Source organism: Chiloscyllium plagiosum, unplaced genomic scaffold, assembly GCF_037043375.1.
Source record: "Chiloscyllium plagiosum isolate Xiang-an unplaced genomic scaffold, Cpla_swu_hap1 HiC_scaffold_19, whole genome shotgun sequence".
Lineage (NCBI taxonomy): Eukaryota > Metazoa > Chordata > Chondrichthyes > Orectolobiformes > Hemiscylliidae > Chiloscyllium > Chiloscyllium plagiosum.
Window position 1 is genome coordinate 52,793,364 of NW_028270157.1, and position 25,662 is coordinate 52,819,025.

General features: G+C 38.0%; 1 protein-coding gene and 1 long non-coding RNA gene across 13 annotated transcripts in view; one reads left to right on the forward strand and one right to left on the reverse strand.

The window, feature by feature from the left end:
* Nucleotides 1-8,574: 8,574 nt before the first annotated feature.
* Nucleotides 8,575-12,318, reverse strand: LOC122559560 (uncharacterized). Of its 3 annotated transcripts, none has more exons than XR_015760479.1 (3): nt 12,171-12,318; nt 11,238-11,312; nt 8,575-9,526 (listed from the first exon to the last, which is right to left on the reverse strand). It is a non-coding gene; the product is annotated as an uncharacterized LOC122559560 (long non-coding RNA). The 3 variants fall into 3 exon arrangements; XR_006314461.2 differs by lacking the exon at nt 12,171-12,318 and adding an exon at nt 11,608-11,868; XR_015760478.1 differs by lacking the exon at nt 12,171-12,318 and adding an exon at nt 11,524-11,868.
* Nucleotides 11,239-25,662, forward strand: part of phf21b (PHD finger protein 21B) — a 210,794-nt gene continuing 196,370 nt past the window's right edge. For 2 of the 10 annotated variants that reach the window (XM_087997377.1, XM_087997381.1), the window contains exons 1-4: nt 11,239-11,376; nt 12,973-13,948; nt 14,363-14,395; nt 14,623-14,688. In XM_087997377.1, the coding sequence (XP_087853503.1) occupies nt 13,895-13,948; nt 14,363-14,395; nt 14,623-14,688 (153 nt within the window). In that variant the 5' untranslated portion in view covers nt 11,239-11,376; nt 12,973-13,894. Of the gene's footprint in view, nt 11,377-12,972; nt 13,949-14,362; nt 14,396-14,622; nt 14,689-25,662 lie in introns of those variants that run through there. The other 8 variants (XM_087997383.1, XM_087997384.1, XM_087997385.1 and 5 more) reach the window with 6 other exon arrangements.

The following is a 25,662-nucleotide window of genomic DNA, read 5'->3' on the forward strand; positions in this document are numbered from 1 at the left end:
AGTCTTTCACAAAGATATTGATAAGTTAAGAAATTGGGCAAAACTGGCAGATGGAATTCAATCTGGGGTCCGAGGTCATCCACTACATATTTAATGATATCATTAGATTTATCCATTAAATTGTCTTTTCTGCCTTCAAATACCTTAATTAAGAAGTTTCACTTTAAAATTTAAGCCTGTCTAAGGCTGAGACATTAGCTAGATTATTTTCTCCCTTGTATCATAGTAGTTATAGAGTGATTGAATTTTCCAGCTCATTGCAACAATGCCTGCTCTCTGAAAGAGCTGTGTACTTAGCCTCATTTTCCTGCCCTGTTTCTTTCTGCATTTTTCAACATGTTCCTTTCAAAAGGTAATTTGGCTATTGCTTTCACAAACCTTGCTGGTAAATATTCCATTTCCTAACAGCACTCTATGTAAAGAAAAATATTCTCCTAACCTCTTGCTTTGTTCCTAATTGATGGCCTCTAGTTACCAACTCACCAATCAGTGAAAGTGTTTCCCTTATTAAAGCCTCTCAACCACATCTGTGAATTCTGAGTATTATGATTTGTATCATTTCTCAGTGAGCAACAGCATCAGTGGATTTCTCCCAGTGTCTCTATTTTTTTCTTTTCAGCTTGCTATAAATATATCTAATGTTGCAAATATATAACATATAGACATGTAAAAGATTTGCAATCATGTATTTTAGGATCGGCTAAATTGCCCAATTTCTATTGAAAATCATTTTAAATGTAATCTGATGTCCAACCTCTGTTAGAGTTTTATGTCTTAATTTGCCCCATCTTCTTTCTCCAAGTTTCATTGAAATGTAAAAGTGTACTTGCATTTGCTCTCATGCATGAAAGTACAGTTAAATCTTTCTGTGATCATCCTGAGAACTTTCCAAAAGGTTGCCAGTTCCAGCTTCAGATCTTGGGCAGGCCTGAAAGATGAAGAATTGTTCAGGACTGTGGGTGAAGTGGGATTTGGAGGCACGAGGAAGATGAGTGCAGTGGTTCTTGGCTTACTTTCTCACTTGTGATCTCCAACTGTTGGCAAACCCATCACAGCATCCATCACTCCTCCTGAACAGTCAGTCAGATCACATCTCCTCAACCACAAGATGTGCCACCTATCATTCATACCAGTTTTCATCACGAGAAGGGTGGGATGTCTGCAAGTAACACTTTTTAACCTTGATATCTATTTTAAAGTTAAGACAGCCCTAATGGTCATGAACAAACTAGAATGATACATTAGAACAGAAGCAGGTGAGGCACATTTTCCTCAGCTAAATTTTGTCAGTCCATTGTGCAAAATGCCTCGAAGCCCCCGGCTCAGTCTTTCCAGAAACCTGGATCTTCCACATTGCTGCCAAATCCAAAGACTATCGATTCTCCTCATTCCATTTATCAATGTTGGCATAGTCAAGGGTGCTCAAATCCTTACTGTAGAATGGAACAGCTTCCATCATAGGCATTAAATTTCACCATCTATAATTTTAAATAGCGATCACAGAATTGTTACGGTACATTGTCTCTACATTTGCTCTCTGAGCATTTTGGATAAGTGCTAAACTCCAGCCCTTTCTCCATAATGCTATGCTTTGTTTTGATGTAAATAATCATTCAATGCCCTCTTGAATGCCTCAATTGGACCTGACTCCACCACACATGAGGCAGTGTATTCCAAACCCAGTCCACTCACTCAGCTCACATTAGCTTCTTTTATATCTGCTTCTTGATCCTTTTGTATATAGGAATAGTTTCTCCCTGTTCAAACTCCTCGTGATTTTGAAAACTTCTGTAAAATCTCACCTTAGCCACCTTCTATCCAAGGAGAACTGTCATAACTTCTCCAATTTATCCTCATAACTAAAGTTTCTCATCCCTGAAACCATTCTTGTAAACCACTATCTCCAATGTCTTCACATCTTTCCAGAAGTATAATGCCCTGAACTGTACAGAATAGTCCAGCTGAAATCTAAGCAGTATCCTACATACTTACAGCTTAACTTCCCTGCTCTTGTATTGAAACCCAGAAATCAGTATGCTTTATTAACGGCACTTTCTAACTGTCCTGCCACAGTAATGAGATATGTGCACAGACAGGTCTCTCTGCTTCGGCATACCCCTTAGAATGGTACCTGATCTTTTATACTATCTCTCCATGTTCTTTATTCCAAAGATTATCACCTCACACTTCTCCCCATTAAATGTCAACTGCCACTCATCTGCTCTCTCCATTATCATCTTTTTGGAGTCCTTCTCACAGTTTACAATTCTTTCAAAATTTTGAAATTCTGCCATGTACACTAAAGCCTACATTACCTACGTAGCAGGGAATGCTGACATCCTAATACCTTTACTTGGGTAGCATCTTTCCCTACAAAAGCACTCTTGCTCTTTGTTTCCTACTCCAGCTAACTTTGCATCTATTTTGCTACTGTCCCTTTTATTCTGTGATCTATCACTGGCTTCACAACTTTGTTGTGTGGCACTGTATTGAACACCTTTTAGAAATCCATGGATGGCACGGTGGCTTAGTGGTTAGCACCAGCGTCCCAGGTTTGATTCCAGCCTCAGGCGACTGTCTGGGTGCACATTCTCCTTGTGTATGGGTGGGTCCCTCCACGTGCTCCGGTTTCCTCCCACAATCCAAAGATGTGTAGGTCAGGTGAATTGGCTATGCTAAATTGCCCGTAGTGTTAGGTGCATCATTCAGAGGGAAATGGGTTTTCGGAGGGTCGGTGTGGACTGGTTGGGCCGAAGGGCCTGTTTCCACACTGTAGGGAATCTAATCAAATCATGTATATCACATCAACATCATTACCTTCCTCAATCCTCTCTTTTACTTATTTAAAAAACTTAAGCAAATTAGATTGACATGATCTTATCTTAACAAATCCATGGTGACTCTTCCAAATTAAGCCACAGTTTTCTGTGTGATTATTAATTCTATCCCAAATAATTATTTTCTAGAAGTTTCCCCAATGTTAAAGTTAAACTTACTCAGATGTAATTACTGGGCCTATTTTTTAACTCTATGTTGAACGAGTGTATAATGTTTGCACCACCTTAAATCTAAGGAAGATTGAAAGATGATTGTCAGTAACTACCATTTCCAATGTCCTTTCCTTCAACATCCTTGGACACACCTCATTCAGTGAGATCTCATATAAAATCTTATCAACTTTAAGCACTGACAGTTTGTCCAAAACCATCTCAACAGTTTTAAACTGTTCTAATGACTGAGTTTCCTCCTCTGTCCCCATATCTTGGGCACTCTAAAATGTGTACTCTCTCATCATTGATTCAGCACCAATGAGATATTACCACTCAGCTAATGTATCAAAGCACTTCAGACCTCCCTGCTTTTTGTATTTTAACATTCACCATACTTTTCACATAATTAAAACTTTTATGATTTCTGGAAGTTCTTTTCTGTGTCTTCTTCATTATTTTGAATATTGTAAATAAAGTCAAACATTAATATCTATAATTTTAAGGTATTCATTTGCCTTTGGGTTATATACCCCAATTTATATCATCTTTACAAACATGTCCTTCCACTCCTAAAAGAATTGTTCTTATGACTCCATGTCTTCCTTCTCTTTTTTAGTTTTATAATTTCCATGAATTTGTCCTCTTCCAGTTCTGTTTTTTTAAAAAACGTATCATCTCACATTCCTTGACACGATAATCATTTGAATCCACCTGGAAAATTTACAAGTCTGTCAGTCATCCTGCAGTCACTATACACCTAATAGTTAACAAAACTTCCTAATCTGTGGTATCTTAAAGATGTGATTTTAAGAAGGGCAAACACTCATTATTGTATACTGTTCCTTGAAATAACTTCATATTGTATTGTGATTGTAATTTTAATATCATGTGCCTAACATTAAATCATGCATTTTGAGGGAATATTTCTACTACTTTTTGTTGAATGAGGACAGGATCAAATTCAACAGTGGTACCCTCCTTTTGGCCAGTAAAGTTTAATTCTCAGCTTAGATGTGAAAAAAAAGAAACTTGGCTTAAGTTACCAAAAGCATTTTCACCCTCACCCTAGTATGGACCAGCACACCCACAGAAGGGAGAAACTTGGAGACAGGTAGAAAAGATAGAAGTGAAAACCTGTAAGTCCTCATCATCTTTTACAGTCAGAGAGATGTACAGCACGGAAACAAACCCTTTGGTCCAACTAGTCCATGCCCAAACATATCCTAATCTAATCTAGTCCCATTTGCTAGCACTTGGCCCATCTCCCTCTAAACCCCTTTCTATTTATATACCCATCCAGATGCCTTTTAAATGTTGTAATTGTACCAGTGTCTACCATTTCCTCTGGCAGCTCATTCCTCGATCCTTGTGGCACACCTCTGATCACAGGCCTCTAGTCTAAAAAACAACCCTCCACCACCATAAGACCATAAAAGGTAGGAGCAGAAATTAGCCATTCAGTCCATTGAGTCTGCACTGCCATTCAATCATGGCTGATAGGTTTTTCAACCTTATTTTCCTGCTTTCGCCCATAACTTTTGATCCCCTTGACAATCAAGACCCTATCTATTTCTCTTTTAAATATACTCAATGACCTGGCCTCCACAGTCTTCTGTGGCAATGAATTCCCCAGATTTACCACTCTCTGGCTGAAGAAGTTTCTCCTTATCTCCATTTTGAAGGGTCTTCCCATTACTTGAAGGCTGTACCCTTGGGTCTTCATCTCTCCTACCAATGGAAACATCTTTTCAACATCCACGCTGTCCGGGCCATTCAATATTCTGTAAATTTCAATTAGATCTCCCCTCATCCTTCTAAACTCCATTGAGTATAATCCCAGAGTTCTCAAATGTTCCTCATATATTAAGCTTTCATTCATGGGATCATTCTCGTGAATCTCCTATGGACCCCCTCTAGGTGCAGTATGGGGTCCAAAATTGCTCAAAATACTTTAAATGTGGTCTGACCAGAGCCTTATAAAGCCGCTTAGGTACATCCCTGCTTTTATATTTTAGTCCTTTCAAGGTGAATAACAACATTGTATTTGCCTTCCTAAATACTGAACCAACCTGCAAGTTTACCTTTAGAGAAAGCTGGACTAGGATTCACATCACCCTCTGCCTTCTACCTTTGAGCCAGTTCTATATCCAAATGGCTAGTTCTCACTGTATTCCATGTGATCTAACTTTGCTAACCTAGTCTACCATGAGTAACCTTGTTGAACACCTTACTGAAGTCTGTATCGAGTAGAGTGTGGGGTGCTGGAAAAGCATGGCAGGTCAGACAGCACGTGAGGAGCTGGAAAATCGACATTTCGGGCTTTTGCCCAAAACATCAATTTTCCTGCTCCTCGGATGCTGCCTGATCTGCTGTGCTTTTCCAGCACCATACTCTTGACTCGAACCTCCAGCATCTGCAGTCCTCACTTTCACCTGAAGTCTACACAGACCACGTCCACCGCTCTGCTCTCATCAATCCTCTTCATTACTTCTTCAAAAAACTCAATCAAGTTAGTGAGACACGATTTCCCATGCAAAAGGCCATGTTGACTGTCCCTAATCATGATTCCTGATGAAGGGCTTTTGCCCGAAATGTCAATTTTCCTGCTCATTTTCCTGCCTGACCCTCTGTGCTTTTCCAGCACTACTCTAATCTTATCCCTAATCAGTCCCTGCCTTTCCAAATACACGTAAATCCTGTCCCTCAGGATCCCTCCAACAACTTACCCACTACCGATGTCAGGCTCACCAGTTGATAGTTCCCTGGCTATTCCTTAGCACCTTTCTTAAATAGTGGCACCATGTTAGCCAACCTCCAGTCTTCTGGTAATTTACCTGTGGCTATCAATGATACAAATAGCTCAGTAATCATTTCCTAGCTTACCACAGAGGTTTAGGGTACACCTGATCAAGTTCCGGAGATTTATTCACCTTTATGAGTTTTAAGCCAACTAGCACCTCCTCTTCTGTAATATGGACATTTTTCAAGATGTTGCTATCTATTTCCCGATGTTCTATGTCTTCCATCTCCTTTTCCATAGTAAACACTGATGGAAAAACTCATTTAATATGTCCCCCATCCCCAGCGGTTCTACACATAGTTTGCAACAAACTTTTGTTTGTGTTTATAATTGTTACTTGTAAGTTTACTTAATACCAGTCAAACTAGTCAGAATCAGTTAAGTGATCAGGGTGATTATACAGAATCGGGACACTGAAATGAATCCTTTGGTGCTTTGATTACTGATTAATAAAACAAATTACAGTCCAATATGGCTGGTCAGCTGGCAACTTAACTCAAGCCTTGGAACAATTACTGTAAGATATCCTACAAAGAATAATGTAAATAAGGCATTTCCCTCATAAATCATTCCAGTGGGACATAAGATTTCCCAGGCTCATTGATATCACAGATTTAATTATTTCACCTGTAACTGATTAATCCCAAGGAAAAATCATTGGCACATTGGTAAATTTATATTAAAAAAAAATTATTCTATAGTTTGGAGCATTTTGAGAAGTGAGAGATTGTAATAGAGTCATAGAGATGTACAGCATGGAAACAGACCCTTCGGTCCAACCCGTCCATGCCGACCAGATATCCCAACCCAATCTAGTCCCACCAGCACCCAGCCCATATCCCTCCAAACCCTTCCTATTTATATACCCATCAAAATGCCTCTTAAATGTTGCAATTGTACCAGCCTCCACCACATCCTCTGGCAGCTCATTCCATACACGTACCACTCTCTGCATGAAAGAGTTGCCCCTTAGGTCTCTTTTATATCTTTCCCCTCCCACCTTAAACCTATGCCCTCTAGTTCTGGACTCGCCGACCCCAGGGAAAAGACTTTGCCTATTTATCCTATCCATGCCCCTCATAATTTTGTAAACCTCTATAACGTCACCCCTCAGCCTCCGACGCTCCAGGGAAAACTGCCCCAGCTGTTCAGCCTCTCCCTGTAGCTCAGATCCTCCAACCCTGGCATCATCCTTGTAAATCTTTTCTGAACTCTTTCAAGTTTCACAATATCTTTCCGATAGGAAGGAGACCAGAATTGCACGCAATATTCCAACAGTGGCCTAACCAATGTCCTGTACTGCCGCAACATGACCTCCCAACTCCTGTACTCAATACTCTGACCAATAAAGGAAAGCATACCAAACGCCTTCTTCACTATCCTATCTACCTGCGACTCCACTTTCAAGGAGCTATGAACCTGCACTCCAAGGTCTCTTTGTTCAGCAACACTCCCTAGGACCTTACCATTAAGTGTATAAGTCCTGCTAAGATTTGCTTTCCCAAAATGCAGCACCTCGCATTTAGCTGAATTAAACTCCATCTGCCACTTCTCAGCCCATTTGCCCATCTGGTCAAGATCCTGTTGTAATCTGAGGTAACCCTCTTCGCTGTCCACTACACCTCCAATTTTGGTGTCATCTGCAAACTTACTAACTGTACCTCATATGCTCGCATCCAAATCATTATGTAAATGACAAAAAGTAGAGGGCACAGCACCGATCCTTGTGGCACTCCACTGGTCACAGGCCTCCAGTCTGAAAAACAACCCTCCACCACCACCTTTGAGCCAGTTCTGTATCCAAATGGCTAGTTCTCCCTGTATTCCATGAGATCTAACCTTGCTAATCAGTCTCCCATGGGGAACCTTGTCGAACGCCTTACTGAAGTCCATATAGATCACATCTACTGCTCTGCCCTCATCAATCTTCTTTGTTACTTCATCAAAAAAACTCAATCAAGTTTGTGAGACATGATTTCCCACGCACAAAGCCATGTTGACTATCACCAATCAGTCCTTGCCTTTCCAAATACATGTACATCCTATCCCTCAGGATTCCCTCCCAACAACTTGCCCACCACCGAGGTCAGGCTCACTGGACTATAGTTCCCTGGCTTGTCCTTACCACCCTTCTTAAACAGTGGCACCACATTTGCCAACCTCCAGTCTTCCGGCACTTCACCTGTGACTATCGATGATACAAATATTTCAGCAAGAGGCCCAGCAATCACTTCTCTAGCTTCCCACAGAGTTCTCAGGTACACCTGATCAGGTCCTGGGGATTTATCCACCTTTAACCGTTTCAAGACATTCAGCACTTCCTCCTCTGTAATCTGGACATTTTGCAAGATGTCACCATCTATTTCCCTACAGTCTATATCTTCCATATCCTTTTCCACAGTAAATACTGACGCAGAATATTAATTTAGTATCTCCCCCATTTTCTGTGGCTCCACTTCAGCAACTTTAACTGTAAAGGGAACATATTGGTTGTTTGGATTCTTTTTTTTTTAGCAATGAGGGTAAATAATTCATTAGATGAATAATTCCAAACAATTCAATTTTAAGTGTCTGTCCTTAGTTTAGCAGTAGCACAGTTGCATATGAGTCAGAATTTTATGTTTGAATTCCTGCAGAAGCTTAAATACATATTCTAGTCCAACATACTAGTATGGTATTGAGGGGGTGCTGCGTTGTCAAAATTGCCATCTGTTGAATGAGATGTTATAGCATCTCCGGTTTCCTCTCTTACATACACATAAAAGATTCCAAGGCACACCTTGAAGAGTAGAGGAATTTTCCCCAGTGGCCTGGCTAACATTTATCCACAACCCACGTCATTAAAATGTAGATTATCTGCTCACTATTTTACATGGAAACTTGTTGAGCATAAACTGGTTGCTGCATTTTCAGCAGTAACTACACTCCATTTACTGTCAAGGACTTTTGGATATCCTGAGCTGGTGAAAGACACATTTTAAGTGCATTTTCTTTCTTTCTGTCTAATTAACCAACACTGGAATCATTAATTGAGAGAAAGAATAGATTAAAAAACCATTATTTCTGCAAATTAATTTTTACATTGTACACAGTTGTTAAAGTTTAGAAATACTGAATATGGAATGGACATGAGAACTTCTTTGGTTTTACTAGTGCTTGTAAAACAAACATTACAAAATGTATGCGATAGTTCAGTATCCCAAGCCTAGCATCATTGATAGAATTGGCATAATAATGCCAAAAATACTATACAATAACTTGAACATCTAAACAATAAAAAGCATATCAGGGGTTTACATTATTCCATTATTTGAATTTTCATTTAACTTAAAATTATGTCAAAAATGCTTTTATATTCACTGCTTCATCAGAAGTTGGAATTCAAAAAATTAAATTTGAGGCATTACTTCAATTCTGTATGCGATCTTGTGTCAGATGCTGAGAAAGGCTTTTTTTTACCCACATGAATATACATATTATTGTTGAGTGGAAATAGAGAATACTTGAAGAATATTACTATGCAGAAGTGTAATATGTTTACCACAGAGGTGGTTTGGATTTAATTAAGGTAGAGAGCATTTCGTAGAAATTAAAGTATTTTCTTCACATAAATTCACTTCCAACACTCCCATTATTCAAAAATTACATTCATCGAGGAATATCGAGCTTTAGATTCTTGTTTACAGTTGATGCCAAGTTAGGAGGAACATTACGTTGTGCAGTCTGAACTCGGAAGCTACAAGGATAGATGAAATAAACAGGTAAAACTGGCAGAAAGATCAATATGCGGAAACTTGATCCAATAAAGACAAGCAGAAAAATGTTAATATCAATGAGACTAAGAACTACGGAATAGCAAGGGAATTCAGAAATCCAAATACACTGTTATTAAAAAAAAATCATATTAAGAATATTGGTCTTTATCTCAAGGTGGCTAGAGTATAAAGGGATGAAAATGATGATTACTTATGCAGCATCTTGCTCATAAGAAAGGAACAAAAAAGGCAGTGAGAGAAGGAAAGTAGTAAATGTACAAACAAAAAGCACCACATAAAGGCAAACTTTTCCCATCAGTTACGGGTCACTGCTCAAAAGTACTCTGCACTTTAGATAATGAAATTCAACATGTATGCTAAAAATAAGATTTTTAACATTTACAATTGTGCATATATGAATTGAATGAACATTTGTAAAGTTTTCAATTGCATTTTTAGAGCTGTTTTATGTCGTTTTCACTCAGGTTAAATTTTATCTCAATAAATTTAGTATGTTATAGATAATAAAATATTTAATATTTGTTCCCAACAAGTGGATTTTAGCACCATAGCACACTAAAAAATGTGAAAATTGGACAAGCAAAAGTATAGCAGAGACTCATTTTTCAGCCAAGAGTACAAAAAGAAGTTAAACTAGTTCAGTCTCAGCTGGTATACTGGGTACAGTCATAGTTGCTATGCTCTGGAAAGATGTGAGGCCATTGGGGAGAGTGCAAAAAAGGTTATGAGAATGGTTTAGGAGCTGTGGAACTTGAATTTCACAGATTTTATAAGTTAGGACTATTTTCCTTTGAGATCAGGAGGTTGAAGGAGAGTTGATAAAAATATTCAAAAAGCATATGAACAGATAGTGAAAATCTATTCAAACTGACAGAAGGATGGAGAAAGAGGCACCAAAGATTTAAGGTAATTGACAAAAAATGTCTTGGAGGCACAAGGAAAAATGTTTTCATTGAATGACTGAATAAAATCTGGAATACATTCCTTGACAGTGTGGCGAGGGTTTCAAATCAATTTAAGCAGGAATTGGATTATTATCAGAAAAGGAAGAGCATGCAGGATCACAGAGAAATGGCCAGGAAGCACTGGGTGAATTTTCTCAAAGAACTGTCAGAGACAGAATGGGCTGAATGGCTTCAGTCTGAGCTACCACAATTGTGTGAAATTCCAATTTATACTCCCAGTGAAAACACTCCAAAAAACAAAATCACCTGGACATTCCCACCCCCCTCAGTCAGATCACATAACTGCAGAGGTGAAATGTAAACTAAATATTAATATTTTAAGAAACCAAAACTTAAGTCCTTAAAAGAGTTTTTTTTAAGTATCCATAGAACAATTTTGGGTTAGAAATTGTATGTTGTGTTCAAAGCTGGATAATTCTCCATTAAATTCTTTTACAGTATGCATCCTTACCACAATGCTATTTTAACGGGGGAGGGGAAGAAAATGGCCTTTACTCTTCAATTTGGCTTTGATAGTTCTTAGTCTACGTACATGCAATAGCGTTTATTTACGCAGACTCAATAAAAAGGCTGCAATATTGACTTTGCTGTATAAATGTGTTGAAAGTCGATGAAGTTCAAAGGTAACAGCAAAATGGGCGTTTAGGAAAGAGCTCTAGAGTTCCACTATCTAACATGGAATAAAAAGTAATATAACTGAACGTACTGTGGATCCAAGCTTAGGAGGGGGATGGGGCTGAAATCACATTAATTTTCATATGTCATGAATAATTCCGTAAACCTTTAAAAGGAAACAGAATGTTTAAACATTTCAACAAAAGGATCTGCGGCATGTTATTTGCAAGGTAATCAAAACGTCATTTAACAGATTTCAAATAGATGCTAAATTCCGAATGTTCCTCTCCACGCCCTCCTTCCACATTATTATGCCCTCCATTTAGAGGTCCAGTAGCGACCAAGAATTGCTAAACAAAATTTATGCCAACAGTAACCTCATCAACTCTGGGCGTTTCATCAGGAGAACCGATTTTCTCGGCTATTTTCAAAGACCTATCTTTACTTGTATAACACCTTACGCTGTTCCACTGACTTGAGCTGTTGCACCTTGGACTGTAGTTAGACTGCTTTAGCACTCAGCACTCTTGGGGGGCGGGGGTGGGGTGGTGTAAAATCAAACTGCAGGATGTTGGAGAGCAAGATTCGTTGTTTAAAAAGTCACACCTCCCCATCCCACCCTCCAGCAACCGGAGATGTTGAGACAGGGGATACATTTTTGAGGAAATGCAAGTTTCTTTTAGGCCAGTGTACGTGGGCTAATTTCCTCCCAGAATCAGAGCCGCTAGGACTCAGACTACGATTCCTCATCTGTTCCTTTCAACTCTCGACTTTACTCCACGTCAAGCCCCGCCCACGCCTTGCGCTGATTGGTGCGATGACGTCACGCAGCATTCCATTTCAGAACGTTCCCTGGATGCGGCGCAACTTGCGATTGGCTGAGCGCCGTGCCCTTGCACAGCCCTCGCTCACACTCTGTCATTCTATTTTTTTTGTTCTTTAACTGCAACCATCCTGTTTTGGTTAAACTGCAACTAACGAATCAAACTTGACCGCCGACCAAGGGAATAAAAGAAAAAGAGACCTCTTAAAACTATAGAAAGCATCGCCGACCGAAGCCGAATCTCTCAGTTTGCAGCCCTAATGTTGGGAACACTGCAACTTGTTCTTTATTTCTATATTCAGAGAGGAATAGGGTGCGTAACAATGTAATTAAAAAGGCAGGAGCATGCGTAGGCTGGCAATGCTATCAGCCAAAAGGAGCAGATTCCCCGCCTACAAGAAACTGCTGGCGCTTTCTGATTGAACAGACAATCCGTCCATCAAAATATAGGCTGAGATTAAAATCTGAAGTGTTAATTAAGTTGTTTTTATGCAAATTCGCGTGCTCTGCTCTATAAATTTAGACTTGCGAAAGAAATTACTGGAAACAAATCTTGGAAGAAACACGTTTAATTTGTCACCTTTTTTTTCCTCCCTAAAATACACAAAACTCATTTTCCATCAGCTCCAGTACACAAAAATTCACCACCATTATACCTGAAAATCTATTGCCCCATAAGGTTGCTTTTACCATATCAAGAATGAAAAGTACATCTGATAAACAACCTGTCCTCAATCTCCTTTTACCCCCTCCAAACTTTGGAACTGAATACAACTTTAAAACATTGAAATTGAGAGTAAATTTCTACTACAAAATATTTATTGCACTTGGATTAGGAAGTATACTTTGGAACAAGCTATATCACAGAACATAGAACAGTCAAGGATAAAAATCGAAAAAACTGCGAATGGTGTAAATCAGAAACAAAATCATAAATTGTTGAATTTGGGTTCTGAGGAAGGATCACTCGACCCGAAACCTTAACTCTGATTTCTCTCCACAGATGCTGCCAGAACTGCTGAGCTTTTCCAGCAATTTCTGTTCTTGCTATAGAGCAGTACAGCGCAGGAACAGGCCCTTCGGCCCACCTTGTCTACGCCGACCACAGTACCATTCTAAACGGATTCCATCTGCCTGATATCCTTCCATGAATAAAAATAAACTATAAATGTCAATTTTTTTTCTGTTTTATAACAATGAACTTAAAACGCGAAGTTTCCAAACGTATCAAACAACTACATATTGTATAAGACGACGCATATTTTGATTCAAATAGAAAGCCAAACACGACATGTAACTGCGAAAGTTAGTTATTAAATATGTGCAGCTGTATCACTTTGTCTAGGGGGCTGGTGATGGAGCTGTGTTGGGAGGACGCCTGCGCACTAGGCTGCTCCGGCAGGGTTCCATTGCTCCATCCGGGTCCTCTGCATTAGCATTGGCAGCCGAGGCACAACTTTTCCTCGAGGCAAAGTGAAATCCCGGCGCGCTCGCACCCGCGGAATATAGTCCCTAGATTCAGCCGCTCGAACCGTTAACGGAAAAGTAGCGGCCGGAGCCCGGCGGCCCCGCGGCTCGAAGGCGTCGGTGTGGCGGCAACGCTGAGGCCCCGAGCCGGCCGACCCCTTGCCCGACTTGTTTTCGGGAGAGTTTTGTGAAAAATGGCGTAAAGTGAGTGATGAGTCCTGTGTCCGTACTAGCAAAGAGAGGCAAGAACTTGCTTTGCAGACTGTGTCTACTTGTTCTTTCGATTGTTTATGCCGGGTTATTTATTTATTTATTTATTTCAAAGCTGTTTAAGTTTCTTCGATTCTCGCAGACGCGCTTGTAAAAAGCATCCACGCCAGCAATCGCACGCGCACAAACAACTAACTTCAAATCGTTTGGATTCAAAGTGTGTGAAAAAGTGCTTTTGAAGTCCAGCCATGGAGATGCAAAGCCTTCAAGAGGCGCTGAAAGTAGAAATCCAGTGTCATCAGGTAAAAAAGAACCCATTTCCTCTTTATGGTCTAAAGAGAGAATGAAAGAGGGAGAGCGAATCAAACCTATAATAAGCTGGGCATCTCTTAGCGACGTTTGGGATTTAAGGATCAATTAAGAGTAATAACCTGCTGGTGAGGTTGTTTGCATCCAAGGTCTTTAACTTTGAGACTAGTTTTTACTGGTGTTCGAGTTGAGCAACAAGGATTTGGAGTATTATTGCGGTTGGCTTGTGTATGTGTGTGTGTGTGGTGAGGAGATTAGTACGAGACTTGAATATTTATGAGATGCTCCAAACTGACTCAGTGTTTGCGTGCCTCTTTGTTCCTCCCAGTCATGATAACTTATATTGCTCTTTGACCTTTTATATTAAATTCATATCAATATCCTATTCCTGTTTTTGTTGTTTTTAGAAACTAGTTGCACAGATGAAGCAAGATCCACAGGTAAAATAGCTGATTCTTTAAGTCTTTTCTTTATCCAGTGTGTTCGTGAAGACAGACGATCAGAAACTTTATCAGCACAGATCTCATTTGGTAGTCAGCATAGCTGTAGAGTGTGCATGCTAAACAGTAATTGTTAACACTTTACTGAATTGAAATCGACAAATATTTATTTTCCGCCCATGTCACATTGCAGATGTAATTTTAAAAATACGTTTTTTTTTTAACAGAACGGAGAACTTAAGAAACAGCTCCACGAAAGACAAACCCGAATAACATCCCTTAGCGAGAAACAAGTAAGAAATTAGTTTAGTTTCTGGTCAGGTATCGATGTGTCTAATAGCGATTTAGCGTTTGCGATGACTTTCACTAAAAGTAACTGTGGGGGAAGGGAGGAAGGAGGGGGAGTTGTTAACAATGAATGTGCAACCTTCTAAAGGTTGCATAATGTGTGGCGAAGGCTAATATGCATCTAGATGAATTACTAAAGTTAAAATTTTGGTTTATATGTTGAGATGAGTTTGCTTCCAAATGAAGCGAAGTTGTGCGTGCGTTTAAGTTGACAAATTCTGAGGCGTCCATTTTGGATAGGTCGACATATTTTCCAAGTATGAAAAGAGAAGGGGAAAATCTGGCAACTAATTTGTACGTTAAGTTTATAATACCGATTTATATCCTCAAGATCCCCACCCAGTTCCTGCCGGAATGCTTAACTAGTTTTTTTGTGGTTTATTTGAGTTATAATGCTCTTACTTATCGTCTCCTTGTCCTGATTTGACGTATGAACGGTTGATTCGGGCTTAGGACCACTTTCCTTTTTCTTCTGTTGTGTGAATTTAGTGAGCGGGGTATTGATCGGGACGCGATTTGTTTTGGGGAATATATGAAAATATCGAAGTGCGTGAATATTGCTGCTGAGAACTCCGAAGGCCGACTTTGCATACTTGGAGCAGTTGATGGAGCTTGGCTTCTAGCGGAGAGCTCTGATTATTACAATGGAAAAAAAATTCAGCACCACGAACAGATGCCATTGAACGCACAGCTTGCTTTTGGCTCTGTCCAGCACTCAGCCCCTCAGCAATTTGGTGTATTTTTGCAAAACGATCACATTTTTGACCACCTCTTAATTTCCAATAAAGATTATCATAATTCTCATGAAGCATTTTAAGAGGTTTAAAATCCAAACGCACAGTATATTGAGTTTTTCTTAACTCCATTGATCTTGTTTCTGTTGGAATGCAGCTTGCAGCACCAAGTTAGCACTGCATCTTAATTTTGTTAGAGATCGAAATGGTAAATTCTTCAAGGATAATCAGTGATCTTGGTCATTGTTTTCGAAGCTAATGATGGAAAGTGTCACTTTGTTTCTGGGATGAAGTAATTGTGTATATGTTGTTATTTATTTATTTTGCTAGTACATTCAATTTAGTAGTGGAAGCTTCCATTTTGTAAGGGGTGTTGTGTTTTTTTTCTAACATGGAGAAAACTATGGAATGAAGAAATCACATTTGAAATGTGGAGGGGGATGGGGCCTCATTCATGCTTAACATTACCATTTTGATCGCATTGATATTTTGTGAGCGGGAGGGGCAGGAGGTAAGGGAGCACATAAACTGCTGCTTATAATCATTGTACGTTTAACAAATCAGTTTTTGATTTATCAAAAAACTGTTTCTTGCCTACTTCCCCCACCCCCATCATGGAAGAAGGTATTTTTGTCTTTTGATCACTCAGCATTTTTGTATTGTAGTTACAATTTTTTTAAAAAAGTGTACCAAAATCTCTTAAGTTACTCCTGCTTTATAATCACTTTATCAGACTTTATTTAGGTGGCAATAGCATGGATGTTTTTCGCCAACTACTAGTAGGAAGAACCCAAAGACAACTATTTTAAAGTGCTTTATACAGTAATGTTTCATATCATACTGAACTGTAAAGTTCAAGTGAACTAAACTTTCTTATAAAAATGGATGTAAATTTCTCAAGAGTGCTTATCTGAACTGGAATATGATTTTATGCAGGCCAATAACTTCCCAGTACATTGTCCAAATGGACATTTGTTCACAAGTTAAATGAAACAAGTATTAATGGGCAGTTTGATCACAAGAAAAGGGTTTCAGTTCAGTACTTTGTTTCTGTAGTATTTGACAATTGGGATGGACGTTCCCTCCACCATTGAGATCACTTACTGAGCTCAAATAGGTGACTGAACTCAACTGAAGCTGGAAATTTCTTACACAATTGACACTGAGTCAGAGAGTATTATTTACTCACTGAGTTATCAGGGAATCTAGGATCCTGATTCCCAAGTAACAACAAACAATTGAAACACCTTGTATTGATATCTTTGGTTTGGTCACATCTTAGAAACAACTTTTTTTGGAATTTGCACCATGCTCGGGTAAAGTCAGCCTGTAATGAAATGGCAGAACAAACATTTGTGCAGAATTTTAACAAAATATTGCGCATTTGAGATTCTGGATGTTGCAATAAAATTTGATCTCTTGATGTCAATTAATTTGTTAATTGTTTCTTGCATCTTTGAAGTGCTGAGGAAAGGTTCACCTTTTATTTAGAATGTTGTAGATCTGTTGAGAACTACTTGATCACTTCATTCTCCATTACTTACTTTGTTTTATTGTAATTTATATTTGAAATCAACTGCAACTTTTAGTATTAATCATTTTCTGAAAAAATAGTCTTTGGAAAAATGATTTATTTCCTTCCGCTCTAATAAATGGGGAGGTTAAGAGTTTTTGTTCTGATTTAACTGTGAATGTTCTATTTCATTTCTTTAATTGCTGGGTTAACAACAGCATACTGAATTAAGTATTGTGATAATATCAAAGTATTTCACTTAAAAGGTAACTTTGTGCAAATTAGTTCCAATTAAAGGTACTTTGCAAAAGGTTAATTTGCATTATATTGCTTACAAAAATCAATCTGATAATCTAGATCATTCTCTTTTCACATTTGTTCTTCAAAATAAGCTGCTAAATTTCAGTTTTGTTGAAAGATAAAGATTTCATACTCACTGGGAATGCTTACACATGAAACAGCCTAAAACCATGAAAATCAGTGATGTGTAAAATTGAACAAAATTTAAATTAAGGGACCACAAAACAAAGAGATTTGAAATGGTCAAAAATGAGTCCATGAATAACTGGTCAAATTGTTACAGTTAGGACTGGACACTACCTCTGATAACGTATAAACAACAAAAAGTATTTTTGGTGCAAAGTCAAACTAATAAGTAATTATACAGTAGGGAAGAAGTCTCTTTACAAAACCAGTATGCATTTTAATACAAATAGATTATGATGAAGCTGATTTGATAGTACTTTGCTGCCTTGCCAGTGAATCAGTGATAATGCAGTCTCTCTTTCTGTGATTTGTTACTTGGGCAACTGATGGGTTTGAAATTATTCACTACGTGCTTTCAGTGACCGAATGCTGATAGCAAATCCTTTGCCTGTATGAGGTTGTTTAATATAATTTAATGTAATGAAGCACAGTAATAATGCTTCTTAGTGTCACTTGACTGTTGTTTGAGCAGAGCATTATCCTTCACATAACATGATATAATATACAAAGAGCCCATTTGCTGGTTCAGTACATTATGTGCCACGAACAATTGTGTGTTTGTGTGTGTAGCAGCAATGTTGACTTGTGTTGTACTAATGTTTGGAAAACATATTTAAGAGCATATTATTTCTCCTTTTTAAATATTACATTTCAAATTTAAGTGAAGTACTGACAGTGTTTACCAATAACTAGCAGGCTGTGATAAGCTTTTCTTTTGCATATGGCATTTACTTTTTCTGTTTCTCCCCCCACCCCACCCCCACTCAAACTGGCTAAAATAGGGCTGTTCTGTTTCTATTCTGTATGACACTTTCTAATTTCTTACTTATTTTTAAAATAGTTTTTTAATACGCAGTACATCTCTTAATATTTATCCTATTTTTTTTTGAAAAGCATGTAAATATTGATTTAGATTGACTTGGAATTCATTACCAAACTGCCAAAATGGATGTAACTTTAATGCTTTGTCCTTTTGGGTATCTTATTAGGTGAATTGATTATATGACAGGAATAAAATAGTTCATCTAGCTCAAATATTTTGTTATACCTTGAAAACAAGATCAAAAGTACATGGCAAGTACTCTTTTTTTAGTTTTTACTCTTCTTTCACTGTGTAAAAACTTTTAAACAGACATGTTTCACAAGTGTCTGAATACCTTGCCCACTTCGTTGACCATTATTTGTATGGAGAAAGTGAGGTCTGCAGATGCTGGAGATCAAAGTTGAAACTTTATTGCTGGAACAGCACAGCAGGTCAGGCAGCATCCAGGGAACAGGAGATTCGACGTTTCGGGCACAGGCCCTGTGCCCGAAACGTCGAATCTCCTGTTCCCTGGATGCTGCCTGACCTGCTGTGCTGTTCCAGCAATAAAGTTTCAACATTATTTGTATGGCTCTTGCTTGGATGTTATCCAATATTGGAGATTTTATTGGTAGATAGAATCATAGAATCCCTACAGTGTGGAAACAGTCCCTTGGGCACAAAAGGTCCACACCGACCCTCCGAAGAGGAACGCACCCAGACCCATTCCCTTACTCTAGATTTACCCCTGACTAATGCACCTAACACAATGGGCAATTTAGCATGGCCATTCACCTGACCTGCACATCTTTGGATTGTGGGAAGAAACCAGAGCATCCGGAGGAAACCCATGCAGACATGGGGAGAATGTGCCATCTCCACATGGACAGTCGCCTAGGCTGGAATTGAACCTGGGTCCCTGGCACGGTGAGGCAGCAGTGCTAACCACTGAGCCACCCTGCCACCCTATGCATGATAATCAACTTTGAAACCATCCTTACCTGACGCCGACAAGGGGTTGTGGATTGTAGTTTGAATTGTAATTCTGAATTATCTGATTATTTATTTTTTAAGCTTGGAGGCATTGAGGGCAGTTTTGATATGGTTAAAGCCATCTGCTTGTAACCAGCTAACTGCAAAGATCAGCAATTGAACAAGCTATATGGTTTTTGTGCTTGTCTCAGGAAAGGATATAATGCTAGCAAATAGAGTAGTCCAATAATGATCACTATTACAGTCTAGAACGTTTTTCAAGATTTTACATACAAAGTCTTCAACTTGGTTTTTGCGTAACTTTTGAATCTTTGTTACTGTTACTTTGATATTTTGTTATTTGTTAATTCTGAAAAAGGTGCTCAAAAAAAGCAAAAATCTGTTTAAAAAATTTCTCCGTACCTTTGGAAATGTTCTGATCAGGATGATGTTTTCTGAGTCTCCTTAGCCATTTCTGATTAAGGTGCTTATTTTTTTTGTGAAGTTGTAATTATACTTTTGTATGTTATATAGATCTGCTGAAGCAGCATAGTTCTGGCTGTAACCTTTGACAACAGCAATGTGGAAACATGTAAAGCAAACCTGTATTGTAGTTGGAAAAAACATCATGAACTGCAAAGGGGTACTGTCTAAACAGTGGGCAATTATATTAAAATCGATTTAATTAATAATATAGTTATGGAAATACATTTGTTTTATGTGATTGATTAGAGAAAATCAATTTATATTACTCATTGTTTCTCAATTAGTGGAAGACTGATCTAATTTAGCCATTTAATATGGCTAGTTTAGTTTATTTTGTACCAGTTTAGGTGAAATAAGTGGAAGTGGGAAAATGGCCAAGTTTCCACAATGTGAAATGTTTTACATTTCTGACCAATATATTTAAAGTAATGTAGAATTTGATTTAATTTTGCTTCTAGGTTTTAAATAATCCATTTGGATAAAATTGCTATCTATTAACATGCATTCTTAAACTCCATGTGTATCTAGTGTGAGTTGGTTCAGAATGCTGCTTTGAATTCATCACACCTAAGCTAAAGATGACCATTATTCATAATGTGCTTTACAATCAAATTTCTTAGTCTGTCCTTTGCAATTGCCACTTTAGTTGAGTTAAAATGCTTGTCAGTACTTTTATGAATGCATTTATTCCGTATAATTGTTTTCAGAATATGTTTTCAGAATAGGGTTAAATTTGTTTTTTGTGTGCAAAACATCATTTTAAAAATCCCATCTTTAAGAGTTTATAACAGCAGTTCCTATTTTAACGTTGGCTTTTGGCATTTGCACATGTTAAGTTGGCATAATGATGAAAATTAAGTTCAAAATCTATTGTTGACTTCAGCTTTACCAGGAAAAATGTGAGTAATAGGGCAAATGTTCATACTGAAGCTGTAGACCGCTCTACCCCTCCCCCATCTAAAGTCCCCTCCTGGTTGGTACCACGTCATAGAAAAAGCCATTTCCATTTGCAAAATGCAAGTTGATTTTGTAAAAAATTGTGGCCAAAGTATATCTGAACTATCATAGTTTCATCTTGTTAAAATAGAGTGAGAGTACAAGGCTAATATTTATTATCCTTGAAAATGTGTGGGAACTGCTGCGCTCTATGATGAAGACTTTTCTCAAAATGCTAGCTGGGGAAAAGCATTCCAGGATTTTGACTTCAATGGAGGAACACAATATTCACAAGTCAGGTTGGTGCATGAGATGGAGAGGAATTTGAAGTTGGTTCTGTTCCCAAGTGCCTACTACCATTCTAGGTGATGTATCTTGCTGATTTGGTGTGTTAATGTATCCTAGATGACTGATTTTGAAACTTACTTGATTGAAGGGCCTGTTTAAGGATTGGGAAGAAGGTGTCAATGAATACTAAGCAATCAAAATTATAATACCAGATTGTACTGGTAATGTGAGAGGTAATATGAAATGTGTTTGGATAAGGTTTTCAAGAAAACAAATCTTTGTAGATGTTGATGCATTGTTGGGTCCACTGGCTTCTCACCTGTAGTATCTCTCACCTCTTGTGTTTAGTGATAATATTTGTGAACTATTCTACATTCACATATGTAACATGCATTTTTTCCTCTGTCTTTGACAAAATGGCTCCCTCAAAATGGCTCCCTTAACTTGTGTTAAGTTTTGAAAATCTTTGTTAAAATATTCCCCTGTTTTAACACAGCTGAGATCACCTTGTCCCTAACATGGGCAAGTAATGTACTTCTTATTGTTTGATGAATAGAAGTCCTCCATGTTGAACATGACTTGGAAGAAGCAGTGAAGATATCAAATGCATAGAATTTACTCTGTATAGGAGATTTCAATGCCCATCAAAAAAAAGTGGCTTGGCAGCAGCACTGCTAACTGAGCTAGCTGAATTCTGAAGAATGTAACAGCCAACCTAGACTTGCAGCAGATGGTGAGAGCAACAGTACAAATGGGGGAGAAAAGCAACTCCCATATTTGCTGATATACCTACTGAAACATTTCTCACTGCTTGCATTGGTTCGAGTGAGCACTGGATAGTCTGTGAAGAGGTGATCTTTGTCTTCACACTGAGGGCATTTCATCATGCTGTGAACCATTGCAACAATGCTAAATCAGATTTTAGACTATTATTAAACTGATGGACCTTGGTTTAATGAGGAGTGTTGAAGACCATGTAAGAGCATAGGTTAGGCACACCTAAAAAGAGAGTGCCAACCTTTTGAAGGTACAGCATATGAATGTTAAAAACACAATAAGCATGCTTAGGACAGTTAAGTTGTCCTTTAACCAGCTGATTAGATTCAGACTCTGAAGTCTGCCATGTTTCAATCATGAATAGTTCTTGTCAATGGAGCAACCAGTGGAAGGAAGAGACGTAATGAATATTCCCATCCTCAAAGATAGAATTCAGCCAGTGAATGTAAAAGGCAAAGTTGAAGAGTCTGCAAACATCTTTTAAAAGAAAGTACCAAATAATCCAGCTGCTGCGCCTCCTGAGGCTTCCAGCATAACAGCCTGTACTCTGTAAATTTTGTTCTCTCTCCTTGATATTGAGAAATGGTTGGACAAGTTGTTATAGCAAAAGCTAAAGATCCTGACAACACCCTGGCTGCAGTGCTGAAGTCTTGCACTTATGGACTGTTGTTCCAGTATAGCTGCAACACTGGCATTTGCCCAACAAAGTGAAAAATTGCCCAGATCCATTCTGACCATGCAAGGCAAAACAAATCTCATCCTGCCAATTACAGCCATAGAGCCTAATCTTTGGAAGTGTTGTCGAAAGTGCTATCATGAATAACGAGTGATGAATAATCTGCACAACATTATACAGTGAGGTTGTGCCAGGACAACAACAACTCCAACCTCATTGTAGCTTTAGTTCAAACGTTATAAAGGTTTGAAGTGAAATGGGAATGATTACCTGGGCATCAATGACTGCTGGTACAATTGAAGTTAGTGGGAATGGAGGTTAACTTTCCAGTGGTTGATCCCATTATTCATGCTTGATTGTGTTTGTTGTGATTTCATGAATTGTTACAGAAGTTCAAACTGTTGTCAACTGGTTTATAACTGACCATCTTTCCACCATAAAATCAGAAGGGGCAATATTTGTTGCTAGTGACATTGAGAAGTAGTGAATAGTATTGAACAAATAAGGAAGTCAGTGCCTGCATGCTTCAAAGTATGGGCAACATTCAGACATGGGCTGATTAATGGTAGCTAATAGTGCCAGGCATTGACTCAGTTACAAATGTTCATTGTTAGGCTACTTTAAAGAGTAATTGAGAGTTGCTGTATTGGTGTGGGACAGGAGCCCTTTACAAATTACATAGTTGGGATGGCAACTCTGAATTGGTTCAATCCAATGACATGGTCAATTAAATTATTAAGTTTGAATCTATGTTGAGGTTAAAATTTTGTTTGTTCAGAAGTTGAAAATGTCAACCATATGATTGTCCTAGGAGCGCAACTGCTAATTCGATTGAAAATACATGACTTATTCTACCAGGTGGGCACTTGTATCATTTTGGTTGACATGGTGCTTTTATTTGTTATCTTGCCATGCCTTAAATTGCTTGTATTTTTCATGTGAAGTAGAAAAATATGCAACATAACTGAGTTTTCAAACATTGGGTGTCATCAGTGCAGCCTTCTTTGCACGCTCGTATTTTGGCTTTGAGAAGATAGTTATCCACTATGTCTCAATTCAGCATTCTCTTGGACCACATGATACATAGCCAGATGTGAAGAATAGAATTGCAAATTAATTCTTACTACTTTATTCTAGTCTCACTTCACAAATTGTTATCACCAGGACCATCTTTTCAATTTTTCTTTATATTGCAATAGTTTGGTAAAGCAGATAATTAATTTGAGAAAATAATCTTGGTTCTCAGAGATTAAGAAACAATTTAAAGATGAATTCAATATTCACAGAATTGCAGAAATGTTAGTGTGGAAAGAGGCCATTGTCTGTACCAGCTCTCTATACTTTACATAGTGCCATTCCCCTGCCTCCTTACTAGACATTTGAAACTGTATTATTAAATAAAATACTCTTAGTTCCCTTGGGACGGGCTGTTGTTCTGGGAGTGCGCTGACTATCTTTCAGTTCCTTTTTGAAAGTGGTCATTCTTTATGCGTGAACAAAAAGAGTGAGTACCTAATAGGGTATTTTATCTTTATCTTTGTCAACTTGTGTTCACTTGATGATTGATTTTTAAGTGAGGCGTGAGTCAACATTTTGATTTCACAGGTTGAGGTACAGAAATTAACTCAGTGGTGTGTTTGTGGCTTGTCAGAACTGTGCTCTCTTTACTAAATTCCACACCTAATAGGAACAGTATCACTGCACAACTGTCTGATAGGAAATTCCAGGATATTGGCCCAGTGACACTAACGGAATGCCAAGAGGAGACCAAGTTAATACAGTGTTGGAATTATATATAAAGGGTGTTCAGATGACATTGGTCTTCTGATATTTAGTATTGGAGGACAACTCCAGGAAGGAGTTGCTGCAGAAGTAATCTTTGAATCTTTGAGTTATTTGTGGGCTTGACACAAAGAGAGAGAATTCCAGGTAAATACTTTGCACTTAGTCTAAATAATCAAAGAACTAGGAATTGAGGAGGGACCTCACAAATAGATGGTTGAGAAAGCAAGAACTCTCAACTTTTAATGGAACTAATGTCCGTAATTTTCAAGGGATCTAACACAGTGAATTCACAAACTGCATAGACATGTACTATTTTCCACCTGAGAATAGTTAGTTTGTGAGAAGCCTTTTTTTTAACATCTTTTATGCCTCAAAGATTGATATGCATATAGAGAATCAGTGATGGAACAATTTTAAACATTACTATCATAACCTTTGACAGGGTTTAAAAAAATGTTTGAAAGTCTATTTCTTTAATTGACCAGGTGCTTTTACAAATAGCTTTCACCTCCAAAGTGAATAATAAAACATAAATATAGAATCTAGAATAGATACAAGTAAAAAGAAAATGTAATTTAGTATTGTATTAAAGAGATAATATAAAGCACAGGTGAAGTCGAAGTAAAAAGAAAAATCTTAAAGGAGAAGGCATGACAGAGTAAGCAGACATTATAAACTTGAAAATATACTCTTCAATTAAAATTCAAGTATAAGTTACATCAATAAAGCTGCTTTTACTGGTTGAGTAACTTTACAGTAAATGTTCAATTCACAGAAGTGTAAATGCTTAATCCAAAACCAACTATTGTAAAACAGATGTCATTTTCCACTTTCCTTGGTGAGCTAGCCATCTAAGAGCTTGAAAGAACTGAACAAGTTACAAAAGGTGAGTTTAGAATGACTAGAATACAAGGAGATGTATAAATAAATGCTTAGAGATAAAATAGCAATTCTACAGTTTGTCTTGAACTTGAATCTGAGAGAGTTCAACTATAACTGATTCTGAAGCCCATTCTCTATTAACCCACTTATGGGAAATTGAACTGCCACAAATGGTAAAGTAGACAAACATAAAACAAATCACTGAAATTGTGGTGATAAAGAATGTCAGAGCATCCTATTTAGGTTATACTCCCAAACATGAGCAAATTTCCATTGGGTGTCAAAGTGTGAATGAATGCATGGATGGGGTGATGGTGGCAGGGATGCAGAATGCATGAATGACAGAAACTGAAGACCATTTTTTAAAATTGAAAGTCTTTTATTTACTTAAGTGCTTTGCACACCAGTGTGTAAATCAGAACAAGAGTTGGAACTGGAGGGCCGACCCAATTTCTGAAATTAGTATCAATATCAAATATTCTCAGATCTGATGTACAGCAGAATACAGTGGAGTAAAAAGAAAACTGTGAACCCGTTCACAAACATACCATTGCTCAAAATAAGAAAGGCAGTGTTTTCATT